Raw genomic sequence first — 19430 nt, forward strand, 5'->3', positions numbered from 1 at the left:
CAGTTAGCAAACCTTGGTCAAATACTCAAGTGAGCTTAGAATTAGGAAGAATAAATCATTGAGAGGTTCCTACAAATAATGAAAACACATAACACACATGACAATGAATCTATAAGTGGTATAAACAGCCAATGTTAATATCCATAAATCTTTGGCTCTTAAACCAGTGCACATAATATTCACTTCATTTCTATGCTGTAAATATTAATTTATTTAATGTATTTCTTGATAAAACTATGCATATAAAATTATTTTTGTAGTAATATACCTTTCTACTTAGCATCAATAAAATCCTTTGTCAACAAGCCTAGTCTAATATTTCTCAAAATGAGAACATTCTGCTGAATAGAAAAATGAAACATGCCTAAGTGCATAAGACCTCCAGGATGACACACCTGCTTAGAAAGCTGCTCCTCACACAGTTTGTAGAGCGTGAAAAACTTCCTGGCCAAAACAACATTGTCAATGAAGCCACAACTAGCCAACTTCACCCTTATGATAATCTGACGGTCAGGCACCATCATGGCCACTGAGCGGAAATTAATCTTCAAGTTTTCAGGGAGTTCCTGCCGTCCGGCATAGCCAGGATTCTAAACAGAAAATAAAGTCCAAGGATGAATGATGCAGTCAAGCACAAGTCAGCATGATATTAAAAGATTCACTATGTACACACAAGTCTGGAATGACAATCAGGGAACTCATTTACATATCTCACTCTCCTTTTACCTGGACAGGCTAAATCATGAGTTATTCATATGATCTTTGCTTAACACCAAAGGGTTTTCAACAGGAGGTAAAGTTACAATCCCAATTTCCATTCAGGAAAATAGATAAATAGATGACATATGACCAGGGAGATGCATGAAAATTGTGATAAGAAGGCTGAAATTCAGTAGCTTTTCTAGCCACTCCTTACCATGGTTAAGAAAAGCCCAAATTCAGGGTTCATAGTCACATTATCTCCATCAGTAAAAATAAAAGACTTTTTGTGCTCCTTTTTACATGTCAGAATAATGGAAATTTGCTGGGCTGCAACCGAAAGAACTGGTAGATCAATACGGTTAAATTCGTCAAAACAACCCCAGGATCCAGACTGTGCCAGTCCTTAGAAAGGAAATTAAATGAAAAATCCAATTAGTATATAATTTTGGAAAACCAAGAAAAAGGATATTATGTAGCTGCCAAAATGAGCCAGATGTAAGTTCATTCAAAAGAAAAGTGGAACAAATAGATCTATGCATCAAGTGACCCAAAGCAGCTCACAATTTGGCACTGTACCTGTAAACACCCAAGCTGCAGTGATAAAGGAACATCAAAAAAAGGCAGGTGATAGTAACATTTGGTCCACCCAACCTGGCAGGATTGAAGATTTTCCAAAAAATTTTACAAAGTTGAAAATGATTCTAAAATGTGGCCAATTGTTGAAAACAAATTTTAGCAAAGTATTCCATCTTGGCTGAAATTTCTCACCAAATTAAAAAATATAACCCATACCTTTAAAAATCCGTCCAAGTCCTCGGAAATCCATCTGGTCTGAACAATTGAAAACCACGACGTATTTCCCTAGGCATCGTCCCATGTCTTTAGTGGTTTCTGTTTTGCCTGTGCCTGCAGGTCCAGCAGGGGCTCCTCCCATGCTCATTCCCAGAGCTTGAGCCAGCGTGATGTAACATCTGCATGGATAGAAACATCACTAGAACCAGCCCCCAGGCACCTGGAAATACTTCTGAGACATCACAGTGACATGAAACACACACAAAATTAAAAACCAGAAGGCCACTGTCCCTACCTAACATTTCGAATACAACATCCTAAAACACACTTATCCTTATCAATGTTAACACATGTTGAGGAAAAGGAAGGGGTAGTCTATGATCAACTAAATTTAAAAACTCCTTAAAAGGTTAAACAGCTTTCTTTACTGATGAATTTTTCAGGCTTTCTTATCATAATATACAGAGAGAATCTCCAGGTATAAAAATAATACATTGCATTTCCAAAATGTATTTGGCAACACTTTTGCAGAGATCTATCCCCATCTAAAAAAAGTATATATATAAATATGTATATATAAATATATATAAAAATATGTATATATAAATATATATAAATATGTATATATAAATATACATATATTTCTGTGAAACAGATCGGGATCCTTTTAAATAGATTAATCCCTTTTGAATCTAAGAGTTGGCCATTTGATGTAGCTGGGATTTAAAACACACATTGCTAAATAATCACATCTTGAATCTATTTCTGTGAGTAACTACTAAACTTGCACATGCTTTCAATTGCATCTTACTATATGAGATTAACAAATAAAAGATTGGTGAGAGAATACAAGAATGCCTGCAAATGAAAATTTTTCACCTGATAGCTTGCAGATGAATTACTTGTTTGCCAGCACCACCTGGTGTTACCAAAGGAGACAAATTATAAAGTGGTGCTATGTAGTGTTTTCTTATGGCCAAACTATAAAGCATTCATCTGACTTGAAAAAGATTTCCAAGGAAATGAAGTGACTATCCAGCTTGAGCAGTGGAAATGAACACTGAGTGCAACAGCTGGGGGTGGTTCCAGGTTCTCAATGTTATTGGAAATGAGTGCTATAAAGGCAAGTAAATGACTCAGTCCTTAACGTATGCAGAGCCTGGATACAGAGGAGAAGACCCAGGCATGAAATCAAGAGGATGCCTGCTCTCACTTTGAGTCTGCCTTTTAACCCAAGGTCTGATTTCTCCTGTTGCATTTTTGCCATGCTTCCAGAGCAGAGTCTGTAACAACAATAGACACCACAGTGTGATCCACATACATCATCTAGTTTCATCCCCAGAGAACCCTAGAAGGAGGCTACTGTTCCTTTCCCCCATTGTACAGAGAGGACGAAAAAGGCTCACAGAGATTGACTGACTTTTCTCAGGACTGCGGCAGGAGAACTGAGACAAGCCAAGTCCTCTCACTTTCCAGCTCTGAGACAAGCCCACCCTATCCGGGAAAGAAAAATAACTAATGGGCACTAGGCTTGATACCTGGGCGATGAAATAAACTATACAACAAACCTCCATGACACAAGTTTACCTATGTAACAAACCTGCACGTGTACCCCCGAACTTAAAAATTAAAACCTGGAAAAAAAAAGATTAAATAAAATACCAAACACATAAAAAGGGAATCCATGTCCATCAACTCTGATCACTCAGCTGCTCTGTTATGCAGACCCTTGTTACAACTGAGATGACTGGATTCATAAACTGAAGAAGTAGCAAGTTGCTTCAAACAGATCAATCCTATTTACATGAAAAGCAGGTGGGCATGCCTGGAGACTTCTCCCTGACTCAGCTAGGTGGGCCTTCAGACGCACTTCTACACTGGCACCCAAACTGCCTGTCGGTGACAAGCATGGATCTGTCAGAGCATCTCCCTGTGTGTCTAGAGAATTCTATATGTGGGTGTACCTCCCTTCTTGCCTCCCTTCTCTGCTTTCCTTTCTAGTCTATCGGCTATTTTCAAAACCGTTTCCATTCATGAACAGGGTTTGAACTTTACGTGTTTAAGTTGCCTGTGGTCAACTCCATTTTAGTTTTCTACCTTCCAGTTAAACTGCTATAAACCCTCTGCGGTCAGGAACTAGGTCTGGTTCACACTTGTACCCTCAACTACTTGCCTTATCCCTGGCACCTTGTACTATATGAACAACATCTGTTGAATAAATGGCTTGCACTGATCCAGCCATACATTCTTATCTGGTCCCTCCTGTCCCAACAGCTACAGGAATTAGAGATGCAGAATGTGACCCTGATGCCAAATGAAAAGCGACTGACCCCGTGACCCAGGGCTCATTATCACTCGAACTAACCAAATCTATCACCAGCATTCGTCTTAAGTATCCATAGCACTGTCGGTGCGTTTTGTCACAGGTAAACCAGAAGTGGTTTCAACTCCTATTGGTTCTAAACTGCTGAAAAGTTTCCTAAGAAACAACGGTAAATGCGTCAGCAGGGTATATTTGTTCCTTGAGAACTTGGTTTAGTTACAGACTCTTTGATTATAGGACATGCTTAAGGAGAAACCAAAGAAAAGGTTGCTAAAGAATGTGTTATCATAGGCCAGGCGCAGTGGCTTATGCCTGTAATCCCAGCACTTTGGGAGGCCAAGGCAGGCGAATCACAAGGTGAGGAGCTCAAGACCAGCCTGGCCAACACGGTGAAATTCCATCTCTACTAAAAATACAAAAATTAGCTGGGTGTGGCAGCACAGGCCTGTAATCCAAGCTACTCGGGAGGCTGAGGCAGGAGAATCGCTTGAACCCAGGAGGCAGAGGTTGCAGTGAGCCAAGATCACACCACTACACTCCAGCCTGGGCAACAGAGTGAGTGAGACTCCTTCCCAAAAATTTTTTTTAAAGTGTTATCAGCAGTTTTGACAAGCAACAGTGATAGCAAGAATAATAATAATAACAAACATTTGCTGTGTCACGCCCTGTGATGGGTACTTATGTTGCCTCTAGTCCATGCAATGATTCCAAAACAAGGCAATCAGGGAGATTAGGTGTCTTGCCCAAGACTACACAGCTGCTAGGGACAGAGCTGAGCAGTCAACACTCAAAACTCACAGAAGCTGTGGGAATGTCAGAGAAAGGTACAAGTCTTGTCTACATTTCTTATCAAGCAGATAAGATGTCTCCATCAGCCCTCAATTTCCTCTGCCCTCTGCTTAAGTGACAGCAGTAGTCAAGACAATTCTAGTCTTCATTAAAAACACTATGAGTTTTGGAGAAAAGCACTGTATGTTATCACATTATAATAGCTATTTTATCATCTGAAATGTCTGCAACTCTGCCCACATGGCATTGAGCTTCCCCGAATCCATGGAGCTGCCACAGCTGTTAAATTCACGTCAGTCAGTGAAGGGATGATAACATGTCAGTGCCTCCAACATTTGACTTTTTTAAAGTATTAATTTCAACGAGGAGTTTTCCCTTGCAAAAGGGAAGCAAATCTTGCAGTGGAATCTCAGTTACTATCGAAAATTAATAACTCACTTCCCAAACAATCAAGTTAGTTAAAGAAAAATAAACAAGTGGGCATTTAGGGTGAAACAGACAAACTTCAGAATCCCTTCACTTACATATTTAAAAATCCTTATTTTGCTTTCAAAGTTCTCAGGTTTTTTGACATCAAAAGATATACAAGATAATGAACACAGTGGAAGAATCAAGTTGCAGAAAAGACTGTAAACTATGATACCTATATGTGAAACTGAGAAAGGATTTTGATATCTAAGCATCCACAGTTTTCAGAGGGATAGAAAATAAACTGTTGATCATTTTGAAAAATAGAAAAGTTTTCCCTCCCACACATTCTACTTCATGTTCTTCTGTACCATTTACATTTTTCACCATTAAGATGCAATTTTGGAAATAATCACTTCTTTCATTTATTCAAGAACCATTTATTTAGCATCTGTTATGTGACAGAACAATTCTAGCAAACACATCACATGAAACTCATGCACCAAGGATCTTTCATTCTAAAAAAATAATAAAAATAAAAGATTATTTAAAAATAAGAAACAGGGAAAATCAAGCTGGGTAAGAGGGTTATGGGATTTGGAGATTGTGGGAGGTCGGGAGACCCTCTGAGGTGACTCTCTAGCAGAGGCCTGAAGGAAGAAGGAAGCAAAATATGCCACTATTAAGGAAAAGGGTTCCAGGCTAAGTGTGTAACAAGTGCAAGGGCCCTGAGGCAGGACTGTGCCACAGCTGGTACAGGTGCCACAGCTCGAGCAGGTGGCCCGAGCTGAATGAGGATAGAGAAGCAGAGAAGTAGCAGAGGCCAGATTGTACCAGGCCTCACAGGCCCACGTGAGGACGTTGGCTTTTACTTTGCATGAGATGGAACCATGGGAGAAGTTTTGGGGCAAAGGATCTGACTTACATTCTGGTGTCTGAACTGAGAACAGACTGTACAGGGACAACCATAGAGGCAGGAAAGCCAGTTAAAACATTATCAGAAGGATCCAGGTCAGAGACTATGGTCGTCTGGATAAAAGTAGCATGATTCCTGTAATCCCAGCACTTTGGGAGGCCGAGGAGGGCAGATCACCTGAGGTTAGGAGTTCAAGAACACCCTGGCCAACACGGTGAAACCCTGTCTCTACTAAAAACACAAAAATTAGCCAGGCATGGTGGCTTGCGCCTGTAGTCCCAGCTACTCAGGAGACTAAGGCAGGAGAATCACTTGAACCCAGGAGGATGCGGTGAGCGGAGATTGCACCACTGTGCTCCAGGCTGGGCGACAGAGTGAGACTTCTTCTCAGAAGAAAAAAAAAAAAAAAGAGTAGTAATGATATAAGAATAATTGTAGGCAGATAGAGAGGGTTAAAAGGAGTCCTCGGTAAGGTTTTTTTCTTTTAATAAAAGCATCTCCCGAAACATTTCTTTTCTAACAGAAAAGCGGCTTAAAGAGCCAGGCCGGCAAGCTTTGAAATGCAAATGCTGGTGATTAGAAACTGGGTCCATCCAGCATGTCAATTCCCACCCTCTTCTCCTTGTCACCATGTGCGCCAAGCATCATGGCTGCCTCCAGATAACTCCACGTGTGCAGGAATCATGGCGACCTGCATTTGCATATTAAAAGACTGGGGTGGGAGGGCCAGTTTTCTCGAGGGCTACATGAATGACACACCTGGTCAAACCAATACCCTAAGCCCTGTGCAAATCAGACACCGCCTCCTCTAACCTCCTAAAATAACCGACCATTTTCCCGTTTACATGGTTTTTGTCTCTCCGCTCCAAGCACCCCTTCTCTGTCTCTGTACCGGGGAGGTTTTTCCTTTTTTCTTGCCCATTAAACTTTCCACTCCTTGAAACCACTGCACGTGTGTCCACGGCGTTTATCTAATCAGCGCAAGACAAAGGACTCTGGTGTTCCTCCAGGCATCGGAGCCGTCATAAGGCAAAGGGGTGAAAATTGTCATCACATTCGAGAAGGAACCTGAAAGTAGTACTGACCAAATTGATGGTAGATTATTGGAAAATGAGGTGAGAGCGAAGGAAGGGCTTCCAGCTTACTCCAGGGAGTGCTGGATTGCACTCTGGGAAGGTGATGTATTCACGGGCTTTAGGGGTTCGGACATGGACATCTTTTGTGGGGGCATTATTCTGACTATCACACTTCCCCCCACCACTCTGATAAAATGGAATGGCCACTTGCTAAAATGAAGATGAAGACAGGAGGACACTTTTGTGAGGCTGATTTAACGCTAAGGTTAAATATCCTGTAAGCATCCAATGGACATGTCACACAGGCAGATAGGTATGTGTGTCTGGAGTTCAGGAGAGAAGCCCTGGTTTGAGGCAGAGTTTGGGGTTTTTAAAGTCATGTGGGATCACCTAAGGAATGAGTAGAGGTGGAGAAGAGAAGAGCCTGGCAGGTCTATGTTTAAAGGTCAAAAAGATGAAGGGGAACCAGTAGGAACAGGTACAAAAGGACAACCAGACCATTAGGAGAAACCAGGTGAGTGCAGTGTCCTGGAAGCCATGTGATGAAAGTGTATCAAAAAGGAGAGAATGATCAACAGCACCCATGCAGCTGATTGTTCAAGAAAGACGAGATCCAGGAAAAACCACTGGATTTAGCAACAGGTCTGGGTGACTTTCAGGAGAGCTGTTTTATCAGTGATGGGGAAAGTATGACAAAATAATGGTCTCCCTAAAATACTCATGTTCTAATCTCTGCAACCCGTAAACATCTTACCTTCCACAGCTAAAGGGACTTTGCAGATGTCATTAATGTTAAGGACCTTGAGAAGGGGGGATTATGTTGGATAATAAAGGGGACTCAACCTAATCTCATGAGTCCTTAGAAGCAGAAGAGATAGGCAGAAGAGTGGGTCAGAGACACGAGACAGAAGAAGGAGGGGGGATTCAAAGCATGGAAGGCACCTGACCCACCACTGCGGACTTTGAAGATGAGGGAAGGAGTCAGGATCAAGGAACGTAGTGGCCTTCAGACGCTGGAACAGCCCTGAGCTGACCTAAGACAATGGGGACCTGGGTCCTCCAACCAGGAGGAAAGGAATTCTGCCAACAGCCTGGAAGAGCGGGAAACAGAACTCAGTCTCCGGGAAGAAACACAGCCCTGCTGACACCTGATTATAAGCCCGTGAGACCTGCATCAGACTTCTGATGGACAGAACTACAAAAAGAACACATTCGTGTTGTTCAGCCTTCTAAATTTGTGGCAATTCTTTAGGGCAGCAATAGAAAATTAGCAGAGAGCCTGAGTGAAGTGAGTTGAAGAAAAACAAGGTGGAGAGAAACTGTGTTTTTGAGGGGTTTTGAAGGGAGCATGGAGCGGGAAGGAAACCGGGGCAATCACGGTAGGGTTTGCTGTGTGGAAGCAATCACAGCAGGTTTGTGTGTTGATGAAAAGGATTCAGTAGAAAGCAAAAATGGATGATGCTTCCAGAGAGGAAATCCTGGGGTCAGTGGAGGCGTTGGCTTTGGACGGCGAACCTGGAGAGAAAGCCGCTGCATGAGAACAGTCACCCAGGTTAATGCACATGGTGGTGGAGATGAACGCTTCTATCTTCTCAAAAAAGTCAAGAAATAAGGCCTTCGGTGGAGAGAGAGGAAGACAAGGAAGTGCTGGAGGCTTGAAAGGCAGGAGACATAAAATAACTACATAAGCATTTTATAAGAAATTCGTATTTGGGAACTCTACTTTTTTTTTTTTTTTTGAGACTGAGTTTTGCTCTGTCACCCAGGCTGGAGTGCAGTGGTGTGATCTTGCCTCACTGCAACCTCCACCTCCTGGGTTCAACCGATTCTCCTACCTCAGCCTCCCGAGTAGCCAGGACTATGGGCACACGCCACCACACCTGGCTAATTTTTTGTATTTTTAGTAGAGACGAGGTTTCACCGTGTTAGCCAGGATGGTCCCCATCTCCTGACCTTGTGAGCCGCCTGCCTCGGCCTCCCAAAGTGCTGGGACTTCAAGCGTGAGCCACCGCGCCTGGCCTACTTTTTAAATGAACATTATTTTTAATGGACAAATCATCATTGTATATAATTACCAGACACAATGTAATGTTATGTTATATGTATACAATATGGAATGATTAATGCAAGCCGTTTGACCATAATGAGCATTCAGCGCATCCCTGAAGCAGAAACAACGTAGTTGATACTACAAAGTTCAAATTAGACTAAGCAAATCACAGAATATTAGCCCTGCAAGCACCCTTAGAGACAACATAGCTCAAGGGTCCCCAACCCCCAGGCCATAGACCAGTATTAGAGCTGAATGAGGATAGAGTATTGGTCCATGGCCCATTAGGAACCGGGCCACGCAGCAGGAGGTGGGCGGTGGGCAAGTGAGAGAAGCTTCATCTGTATTTACAGCCACTCCCCATGGCTCACATTACCGCCTGAGCTCTGCCTCCTGTGGCATCAGTGGCAGTATTAGATTCTCATAGGAGCACAGCCTTTATTGTGAACTGCACATGAACCCTATTGTGAACTACGCGTGTGAGGGATCTAGGTCGCTCGCTCCTTACAAGAATCTAATGCCTGATGATCTGTTACTGTCTCCCATCACCTCCAAATGGGACTATCCAGTTGCAGAAAAACACACTCAGGGCTCCCAGTGAATCTAAATGATAGTGAATTATATAATTATTTCATTATCTATTACAATGTAATAATAGAAATAAAGTGCACAATAAATGGAATGCACTTGAATCATCCCGAAACCATCACCCACCCCCTTGTCCGTAGAAAAATTGTCTTCCACGAAACCAGTCCCTGGTGCCAGATTGGGGACTGCTGGCTTAGCTCATCTTACAAATGAGGAGACTGAGTCTAGGGAGGTTGCAGTGGCAGGTGTCACTAATACAACTCATAAATAGCAGGCCAAGGGAAGAGTTAACACTCTGGAGGCCTTGCCAGTGGTCTCTCCCCACTTTTACCTGCACTGATACTCGATTTCTTTCCTGCTTAAAAAAAAAAGAAAATCTTAATTGTCTTTTAGTAAGAACAACAGATACTCAAGCAGCCCCCCAAGATCCACTGTGATTTGCACCTGACAACACACAGCAATTAATTCCCTTTCCTGCCCATTGTGCATCCACACAGTGTTTATACATTTAAACTCTGCCTCTAGAAGACTGAAGGCAGAGGAAGCAAGGTCAGTGTCAGTCACAAACCTAAATCCCCTGTGAAGACACAGGTGTAAAGCTAAAAATACTAAATTTCAAAGGTTTTAGTATAAAAGAGCCTATAAACCCTAAGAGAATTTAAGCAAAAATCCCCTGAGCAACTCGAGAGAATAAAAACGGTAGGGGATGGGGAGAAGGGCTCCATCACCTGTCTGTAAGTGGAGTTATGACAAGCCTGTCAGTGCAGCCTAAAAATTCATTCTGGTATATGAAAGCCACATCTGTGATGTGAATCATCATCTTGTCAGAATCTTCGTTAAAGTAAAATCTGCACTGTTTCAGCCACTCAAAGTCCATAGGACTCTTGATATGCATATGACACTGAAATTCAAAAGGTATATGTTAGAGCTGTGATGAGAATCACTCATTAAATATACACATCAGCATTCATGTAGATCATAAAGTGAAATAAATGAAACTCATAGACAATCCAACTATTTCAGAGGTGTCAACTATATCACCAGCCAACCCATTCATCTATTGATGAGTAAAAAAAGAAACTTTGGAAGACATGGGAGTAAGAAAACTCAAGAGAAACCCCTAATTATGCCCCTCCAATTTAAGTGGCTTTACACATTTTAATAATGAGATATTCATTTCTTAAATTTCACCCTTAAATGCCTAATGCCATAGTCCTAACCATGAAAAAAGTATGTTTTGGCATACGAAGACAGAACTAAACAATCTCATTAGGAAAAAGACATCTCTTAAGACTATAACAAAGTACATTGTTGGGGTTTTTTAATCCAGTAATTATTTTTCCCAAGAATTACATTGGGCCAAAATTTCTAACATCTAAATGACAGGCCATTGCCTGGCAATGCTTTTGTCCAGATCTTTTAGCCAAAGTTTTAAGCCACTTTCATCATTTTCTTTGACAAATAAGAAATCTAAAATTAGCCTGAGCCCTTCATTTCTCAGAGACAAGTAGTGTGCTTAACTATTAAGGCAGGAGATTAGCACACAATAGCTTCAATGTGCTACCTTTACTTCCATTACATCAGGACCAATCTTTCATAATCTTTTTTACATAATGTGGTGAGACAAATCCAGAACATTATTATGAAAATAAGAGCTTTTTGCCTCTTACCTAGTGTATTTTACAGTAGATGACAAATTTCACTTCTTTTTATTTCCCATTTTCTATAGCTACAAAACTCTCTTTTCCCACCCTGTTCTCTCTTTAAAAGCAAAAATGTGGGACACCTGAATGTCAGAAGCTCTATTAGGAAAGGCCATTTGCAATCAATGACATAAAATGTAGCAAAACTTGTTAAGAATGTGATTTTTCGAAAGCCTTAAGGGAAGTCCTAAACAGCTCTACTAAGCAATAGTACTAATAATTTTCATAGCAAGAAAGTAGTGATCTTCAATTAATAGGTAAAAAGCAAAAAAGATGTATGAAGGCTTTTCAGAAGCTACATGACAATTTTAACATTAAAAATCATCACGTTAAAATATTTTTAATAAAGTCTAATTGCCTCAATAACATCTTAGCATAGATCATCAGAATATGATTTACATTCAGTTAAGACTGAAAAGAAAGCTTTTTTTAAGACTGAAAAACAAACTCTGATTACGAACATGATTCTTAGCCAGAATTTAATCTTTTCCTTGAATTCAATCAAACTAGTTCTACCGGGTAAACACAGAGAGTGTCTAGAATTTGTTTTTCTCTACATGCCACAGCATTTATAAAGAATTTACCAGGTCATCAAAGATATCCCTTTGGTGCACATGAATAGTAATCAGAGTCTCATATTTCACTCGTTCCGTGGAACTCAGATCCCTCGTGGTGATGTCTATCAGTGTATTGAGTAGCTCCAGGAAAGTCTCATTAGTTTTCTGCATGATTTTTTTATCAAACTTGGCATTTCTAAGGGCTTCTTCTGAATCCCGTGTCCATATCATCTGAATTCCTAATAATCCAACCTTATGGAAATAAAAAAGGCTTTATGAATTTGTATGGCGTATTTATGTATTTAAATAGGAATTACAACGTGATCAATAGTTGTGATTCTTACACAAGTGTAAAGCCATGATTACATCAACTTTGATATCTTTTTTCATAACCTATGGAAATTCTATTTCTTATCATTTTAAGTCATTTGTGTTGAAGTCACATTTCTCCCTAGATAGATTTTAAGTTGCCTGCAGGCAAAGAATGTCTGAAACTTGCTTTACCCAAACTAGCATAATGTTGAGACAGATCAGATGCTCACCAAATTTTTATTAATCACAGTAACGAAGAAAACATTGTTTCCTGTATTTTAATGCTGAAATCTATTTTTCATTTTTTTAGTAAAGTGTTCAATCAGTACATTTTCATGATTTTTGTACATTGTTACATCAAAAGATTGAGTAGGAAGAAAACTGTTTTAAGTTAAAGACAATACATCAAATATATCTATAACCCAAATATACATTTAAGTCTACAGATATATGACCATATAATCTGTAGTTAAAAATCTTTAAGGTTAAGTATATTTAATGAGTCCTTATGAAAATCTTAATACTGGTCTAGAGTTAAATTACAGCCGTTTGTGAAGCTTACAATAGGTAATGTCTGAGATTTAAAATGACTATTTTACAAAACATACTTTCCAATTTCAATACACTGACCTGAGCAGGGAACGATGAAAGAAATTCAATTAGTTGGAAACCTGTTTCTTGAATATTTGCAGCTGCCTGGCGAATCACAAGATGCAATGAGGACTGAGATTCTTCCAAAAGAGAATTAAGCCAAACTTCTACATTGCCCTCTGCCATGACAGGTTTATCCAATTCAATCGTCTCACCCTCTCGAGAGGAGATTGACAGAATTCGATCATAGATCTATGTTAGAAACAAACAAACAAAAAAAAGCTATAGTCATATAAAAAGTAAAAACTAATTCTTGACTTTGACTTGTCCTTCCCATAGAAAGTAAAGCTACAGATTATAAAATACTGTAAAAGCCAAATATAAACTACTTAAAAACAATTTTTTTAAAAAAGCCATGAATCTAAAAGCCAATACAAGATCAATTTCAGGCTGGGCGCAGTGGCTCACACCTGTAATCCCAGCACTTTGGGAGGCCGTGCCAGGTGGATCACCCGAGGTCCGGAGTTCAAGAACAGCCTGGGCAATATGGTGAAACCCGGCTCTACTAAAAATACAAAAATTAGCTGGGCATGGTGGTGGGGTGCCTGTAATCCCAGCTATTTGAGAGGCTGAGGCAGGAGAATCGCTTTAACCCAGGAGGCAGAGGTTGCAGTGAACCGAGACCATGCCATTGCACTCCAGGCTGGGGGACAACAGTGAGACTCCGTCTCAAAAAAGAAAGAAAGAAAGAAGGAAATCAATTCTAAATAAACTATACTGTAAGGGGGGAAACTTATTTTCTAAAAGAAATATTTAATACAAATATGATGATTTTTAAAATCTCTAAAGTTTCCCAAATGAAATGAGGCTTCTAAAATCTAAAATGTTATACTAAGTCCTCCTTAGCTGTAGACAGAAGTGATCTACCAAAAAGCTAATGGGGCTTCAGCTTCAGGGCCCCTCACTTACACAGACCGTTTCCAAGGTCTTGAATATGAATTTGTATTTATAATTTTACAAGATTTAGCACCCACACAAACAAAATCTGCCCCTGACTGTAGAAACCTTATGGCAGGAGCAACAAAAAACAAAAGCAACACGATCTTAAGAAGCAACTGCTAAGAACAAAGGCTAAAAGTCTGTGGGCATTTACCTAACAAAAGGGAGCTACACGGTAAATAAGATGCTGAAAGATACTTAAATTATCTTCCATACAACTTGAGACAGTGAGAAGCTTTGCTCTTGGACCATGATGTCCTAGTGCTGTGGCAGAGGATTTAAGCAAAACATCAGGAAGATTTTTCTGATGAATTAAGTCCCTTCTTTCAACCCACACACCCAATAAAACAACAAGAAACACTGATTTTTGAACCATTAAAATCCATCCTGTTTTCCTTCCTCTCTGTCCCCTCTAACCAAGCCTTGTTACAGCTGTTCAGCCTTTTTTATCCCGATTTTGCAATGGCTTCTTACATCGATTTCCTTGCCCCCTTTCATTCCGCCTCCTACACTGCACCAGAGAATGTTTCTGAAACACAGATCAGGTCACTGTCCTGCTTAAATGCCTCCCATGGCTTTTTATCATGTTCGGGATGAAGCAGAATTCCATCATGTGATGCGCTTGGCCTTTGGAATCTTGCCCATCCCCACTTCACTCTTTGCTCATGGCTCCCTGTTGTGGGCCCAATTGTGACTCTCAAAAAGATATACTGAAGTCCTAAGCCCTGACACCTGTGAATGTGACATTATTTGCGAATAGCGTCTTTGCAGATGTGATCAATTTAAGATGCAGTCACCTCTAGCCTCCAGAAGTTTGAGAGAATACATTTCTGTTGTTTTAAGCCGCGGCAGCCCTAGGAAATGAATACACTCCCTCACACAGCCACGCTGCTGACATCCTAGGCTTCCCACACCTAAGGGCGCCCAGAACTCCCTTGCACATGCTCTTCTTCTGACCTGACCGTACTTCCCTTCACCTGCAAGGTTATATTCCACTTACCTTTAAAACATCAGCGCAAATTTACATTCTCCTGCAGAAAGCCTTCCCTGACACCCCCATACACCCAGGTGAGGGCTCCCTGATGGGCATTCTCATGATCTTTGTGCTTAATGGAGCACAATAATAATCATTGAAGTCCCAAATTATCAGCAATTTAATTGCCCAATTTCTCTGAAGTGTTATACTACATAAAACTGACTTCACTGTTGATCACAATATATTCTTCCTGGGAACCCCAGGCCAGCATCATGTCTAGCAGATAGCAAGGAGCTTGACCTTAACAAGTGGCTTTTCATTGCTTCGAATGGAATAGCTCTAACACCCCCCTAACTGCACTCTGAGGGCTACTTGTTTACTTCCCTGTCTCCCCGACCCGAGCACAAGTTCACGGAAGGCTAGTGTATTCCCAGCGTTAAGCATGACATCTGGAACATGGTAGTTGCTCAATAAATGTAACACTGCATGCTAGGATGAAGAAATGAATGTTACTAGGGTTTTGTATGAAGCACCAGAGGGAAACTGAATACGATATCTAACAAGAAGAGTCACTTTCCTAGGGAATTTGGGTGGAGGGATGGATTAGACAATAGATTTCGGCAGCTGTGCAGGTGTGGTCTCCATCAAGTTAAATGACCTATCGTGAGTCGCATGCAGCTTCATGATTCTAGACACATGGAAGTGTAAAAAAAAAAAATTTGAATAAAGTATGCCGAAACCAGATTAAAACAATTAAATCATAAGGGCAAGTCTGTTAAGACGTTATTTTGTGAACAGCTGGTTTTTTATCTTGTTGGATTTCTGACTAGTTAACTTTGTGTGTAAAACCATGAATGCTACATAAAATGCATTCTTAATCTTAAACTAGCATTTTTTTAATTTGAATCTACACTTTGGATAATAAGAAATTATACAGTTCTGAAGGTAAATTGGGCCCCAAGATTTTTTTTTAGTCACTGGCCAAGAGCTAATGAACAGCGAGGCAACCCTTGTTATAAACCCGTTTTCAAAGAGCTACTTAAAGATAGTTGAGGTTCTAAGGTACGGTGACTGTTGGCCTGCCATTAGAATTAGGCGAACCTTGTCATGGAACTTGACAGATTTAATGTTGTCAAACACGTTCAGCAAATGGGCCTGTATAGTGTGGGAGTCCGATGCCTGCCCCAGAATCTCTAGAAGGGCAGGATCTGAGACGAAGAAAAATCGAGGAAAGCACAGCCGCTTTTTCTCCAAGTACCTGCGAGGAGAGGAAAAACATAAACCTTTAAAACCACACAAAGCTCATCGTTCAAAGAATAAATTAAGCTGGATGGGAAAAGGGGGGAAGATTGTGTGACTTGTAACATTCTGATTTTCCCACATGACTTCTCAACAATTTTTCAATTTTTTAAGAATTTTGTCAAATAACATTCCATATTCTGATGGAGAAATAATTTTTTCCCAAAATTGGTGGCCGAATTCCCTCCTTTTTCACAAGTATAATGTACACCTGTTGCACAGTCTGGAAAATCTTGTACATTCTAGGTAGAGAGTAAGATAAAAACACACCCAGGCAGGTTTTGGTTTTGGGTTTGTGTTTGGGTTTCCAAGCCCAGCACTGTGTCATCTAAAGGCTCCCTACAATACTTGAAATTGTGACTTAAAAGAGAATCCAATGAATTCATCATCCAAGCAGAAGCAAAACCCAGCTGTGACGAGCTCCGTGGAAAAGCTGTGGCGCTCGTCTCTGCCTCCAGGAGTTTCCAAAGTTCACTGGATGTTCCGATCGCTGAGCTGCTTTCAGGCAGGCTTTTGTTTCTGTATTTCTTTCTGTTACGGTCATTCCTGATGCTACGGATATGTGTATTCTGTTGTTTTCTTAACTATAGCTTTCTATCTTCATTTTCTAGCATATTTTGTTACGATTATTTTAATTGTACTTCTTTTTGAAACTTTACCAGCTGTTTTAATTTCTTTTTTAATTTTTGCTCTTCCCTTATCACTTGTATTATTATTCATTTTAGCCCTTTTTCGACTTTTTTATTTAAGACAGAATCTCACTCTTTCACTGAAGTGCAGTGGCATGACCTTGGCTCACTGCAACCTCCACTTCCCGGGTTCAAGTGATTCTCCTGCTTCAGCCTCCGAAGTGGCTGCAACTACAGGCTTGTGCCACCATGCTCGGCTAATTTTTTTTCTTTTTTCTTTCTTTTTTTTTTTTAGTAGAGATGGGGTTTCACCATGTTAGCCAAGGCTGGTCTCGAACTCGTGACTTCAAATGATCCACCCGCCTCAACCTCCCAAAGTGCTGAGATTACAGGCATGAGCCATCACACCTGGTGTCAACTTTTATTTTAGGTTCAGGGGTACATGCGCAGGTTTGTTATATAGGTAAACTGCATGTCGGGAGGTTGGTATACAGATTATTTCATCATCCGAGTAATAAGCATAGTACCTGATAGGTAGTTTTCCAATCCTCACCCTCCTGCCACCTCCACCCTCGAGTAGACCCCAGTGTTTGTTGTTGACAGCCAAACTCCTGTGATGGTATAGAGAAGATACCTTATATTCACGGACACAGTCCGATGACCCCAACTCAAATTACGATCTGATCTGTGTGAAGACCCTTCCTGTCCATGCTGATCCTCGACAGCTTGGGAGGGTGTCATTTTTGGATAAATACGATTTCTCAAATGTTTACACAAGGCTTACAAATGTTGCTCATAACCTCTTCTTGGTAACAGAATCAAAAGGGAAAGCTCAGTAAAAACTTAATAAATAAAATAAAAATTTTTTTAAAGTGTGAACAATTTTAGAGTAGACATTTTCTCTGCGTGGTTATAAAATAATGCCCAAATGTTGGGTGATAGAGTACAATATGTCATAGTAAAAAGAAAGAATAAAAAAGAGAAAAATAGGCCAGGCGCAGTGACTCACGCCTGTAATCCCAGCACTTTGGGAGGCTGAGGTGGGTGGATGACCTGAGGTCAGGAGTTTGAGACCAACCTGGCCAACATGGTGAAACCTCGTGTCTACTGAAAAAAAAAAATGCAAAAAATAGCTGGGTGTGGTGGTGCGCCCCTGTAATCCCAGCTACTCGAGAGGCTAAGGTGGGAGAATCACTTGAACCTGGGAGATGGAGACTGCAGTGGGCCGAGATTGCACCATTGCACTCCAGCCTGGGTGACAGAGCAAGACCCCATCTCAAAAAAAAAAAAGAGAAAAAACAGAGAGGGGGTTGTGCATGTGTACGTGTGTGTGTGTGTGCGCGTGTGTGTGTGTGTGTCTGTCTGTCTGTCTGTGGTGGTGGGTGGAAGATGAGGGAGAGAAAAGTAATAAACTCAGCTGTAGGTAGTCCAGTAGATGGTACCTCAGCAAGTGGTGACTGAACCTGCATGATGTTTTAGTGATCCCTGCCCCTCAGTCCTTCCATGTTGAAGAACGCCCAGAGCAGGGAAACTTTCAGAAACACTTTCCTCATTTTCTCTGACCTGATCCTGGTGTTAGGCACATAGCACTCATGCTGCGTCTATATCTAAGAACTGTCAGTGGTGCCTGAACCACATTTGGTCATGCTAAATAATTATTAGGCTAAATGGAATGGCGCAGCATCCATCATTAGAAAACAACCTTTTTGTCCTTCAACAGTTACTTGACTTGATCTAATAATTTTATAAAGGAGATCAACTAATTAATCCCTAAGACTCCATTTTTCTAGACCTTTATGTTAGAAGAATTACTTGCAAATGGTTTTGCTTTAAAGTGAACATTTAAAGGGTACTTTACTGACATTGGTGTTGGCTACAGCCATGGTGTTTAAAAAGCCTCTTTAGGTGTATAGTGATAACTCTATAGCAGCAATCCTCAACCTTTGTGCCACCAGGGACCAATTTCATGGAAGACAATTTTTCAATTTTTCTACAGACCTGGGGTTGGGGTGGTTTCAGGATGATCCAAGTGCAATATATTTACTGTGTACTTTACTTCTATTATTGTGCACTTATGTTTCTATTATTATTACATGGTAAAAATAATTATACAACTCACCATAAAGTAGAGTCAGTGAGAGACCTCACCTTGTTTTCCTGCAACTAGATGGTCCCATCTGGAGATGATGGGAAACAGTGACAGATCATCAGGCATTAGATTTTCATAAGGAGTGCGCAACCTAGATCCCTCACATGTGCAGTTCACAATAGGGTGTATGCACAGTTCACAATAGGGTTTGCACTACTATGAGACTGTAATGTTGCTGCTGATCTCACAGGAGGCAGAGCTCAGGTGATATTGAGAGTGATGAGGAGCAGCTGTAAACACAGATGAACCTTCACTCACTCACCTGCTACTCACCTTCTGCTGTGCAGCCCTGTTCCTAACAGGCCACGGACTGGTTCCAAGGTTTGAGGACCTCTGCTCTATAGCACAGGCCTTTGAAACACCCATCACCTAAATTAGAGTAAACGTGCAAATATTTGCAACAGAAAACTTTGGCCCTACCGCTAGCTTCAAGGTAGTGGGGTGGGCATCCATGTAAGCATGGTTTTGTTCAGACTCCTCAACTTTCCTAAAAGTCCACCAACTTCCACATCTCCCCAGCTATATGCTGAAGCCTAAGAATTTGTCCTTAACCAGCAGTGCAGACTGCCTG

General features: G+C 40.9%; 1 protein-coding gene across 1 annotated transcript in view; it reads right to left on the reverse strand.

The window, feature by feature from the left end:
- DNAH5 (dynein axonemal heavy chain 5) overlaps positions 1–19430 on the reverse strand; it is a 247805-nt gene that overhangs the window by 145965 nt on the left and 82410 nt on the right. The window contains exons 32-38 of the mRNA XM_078004351.1: positions 15884–16040; positions 12847–13059; positions 11932–12156; positions 10373–10545; positions 1495–1673; positions 917–1104; positions 396–590 (exon numbers count right to left, since the gene is read on the reverse strand). Of these exons, the coding sequence (XP_077860477.1) occupies positions 396–590; positions 917–1104; positions 1495–1673; positions 10373–10545; positions 11932–12156; positions 12847–13059; positions 15884–16040 (1330 nt within the window). The remainder of the gene's footprint in view (positions 1–395; positions 591–916; positions 1105–1494; positions 1674–10372; positions 10546–11931; positions 12157–12846; positions 13060–15883; positions 16041–19430) is intronic.

This window comes from Macaca mulatta, chromosome 6, assembly GCF_049350105.2.
Source record: "Macaca mulatta isolate MMU2019108-1 chromosome 6, T2T-MMU8v2.0, whole genome shotgun sequence".
Taxonomy (NCBI): Eukaryota; Metazoa; Chordata; class Mammalia; order Primates; family Cercopithecidae; genus Macaca; species Macaca mulatta.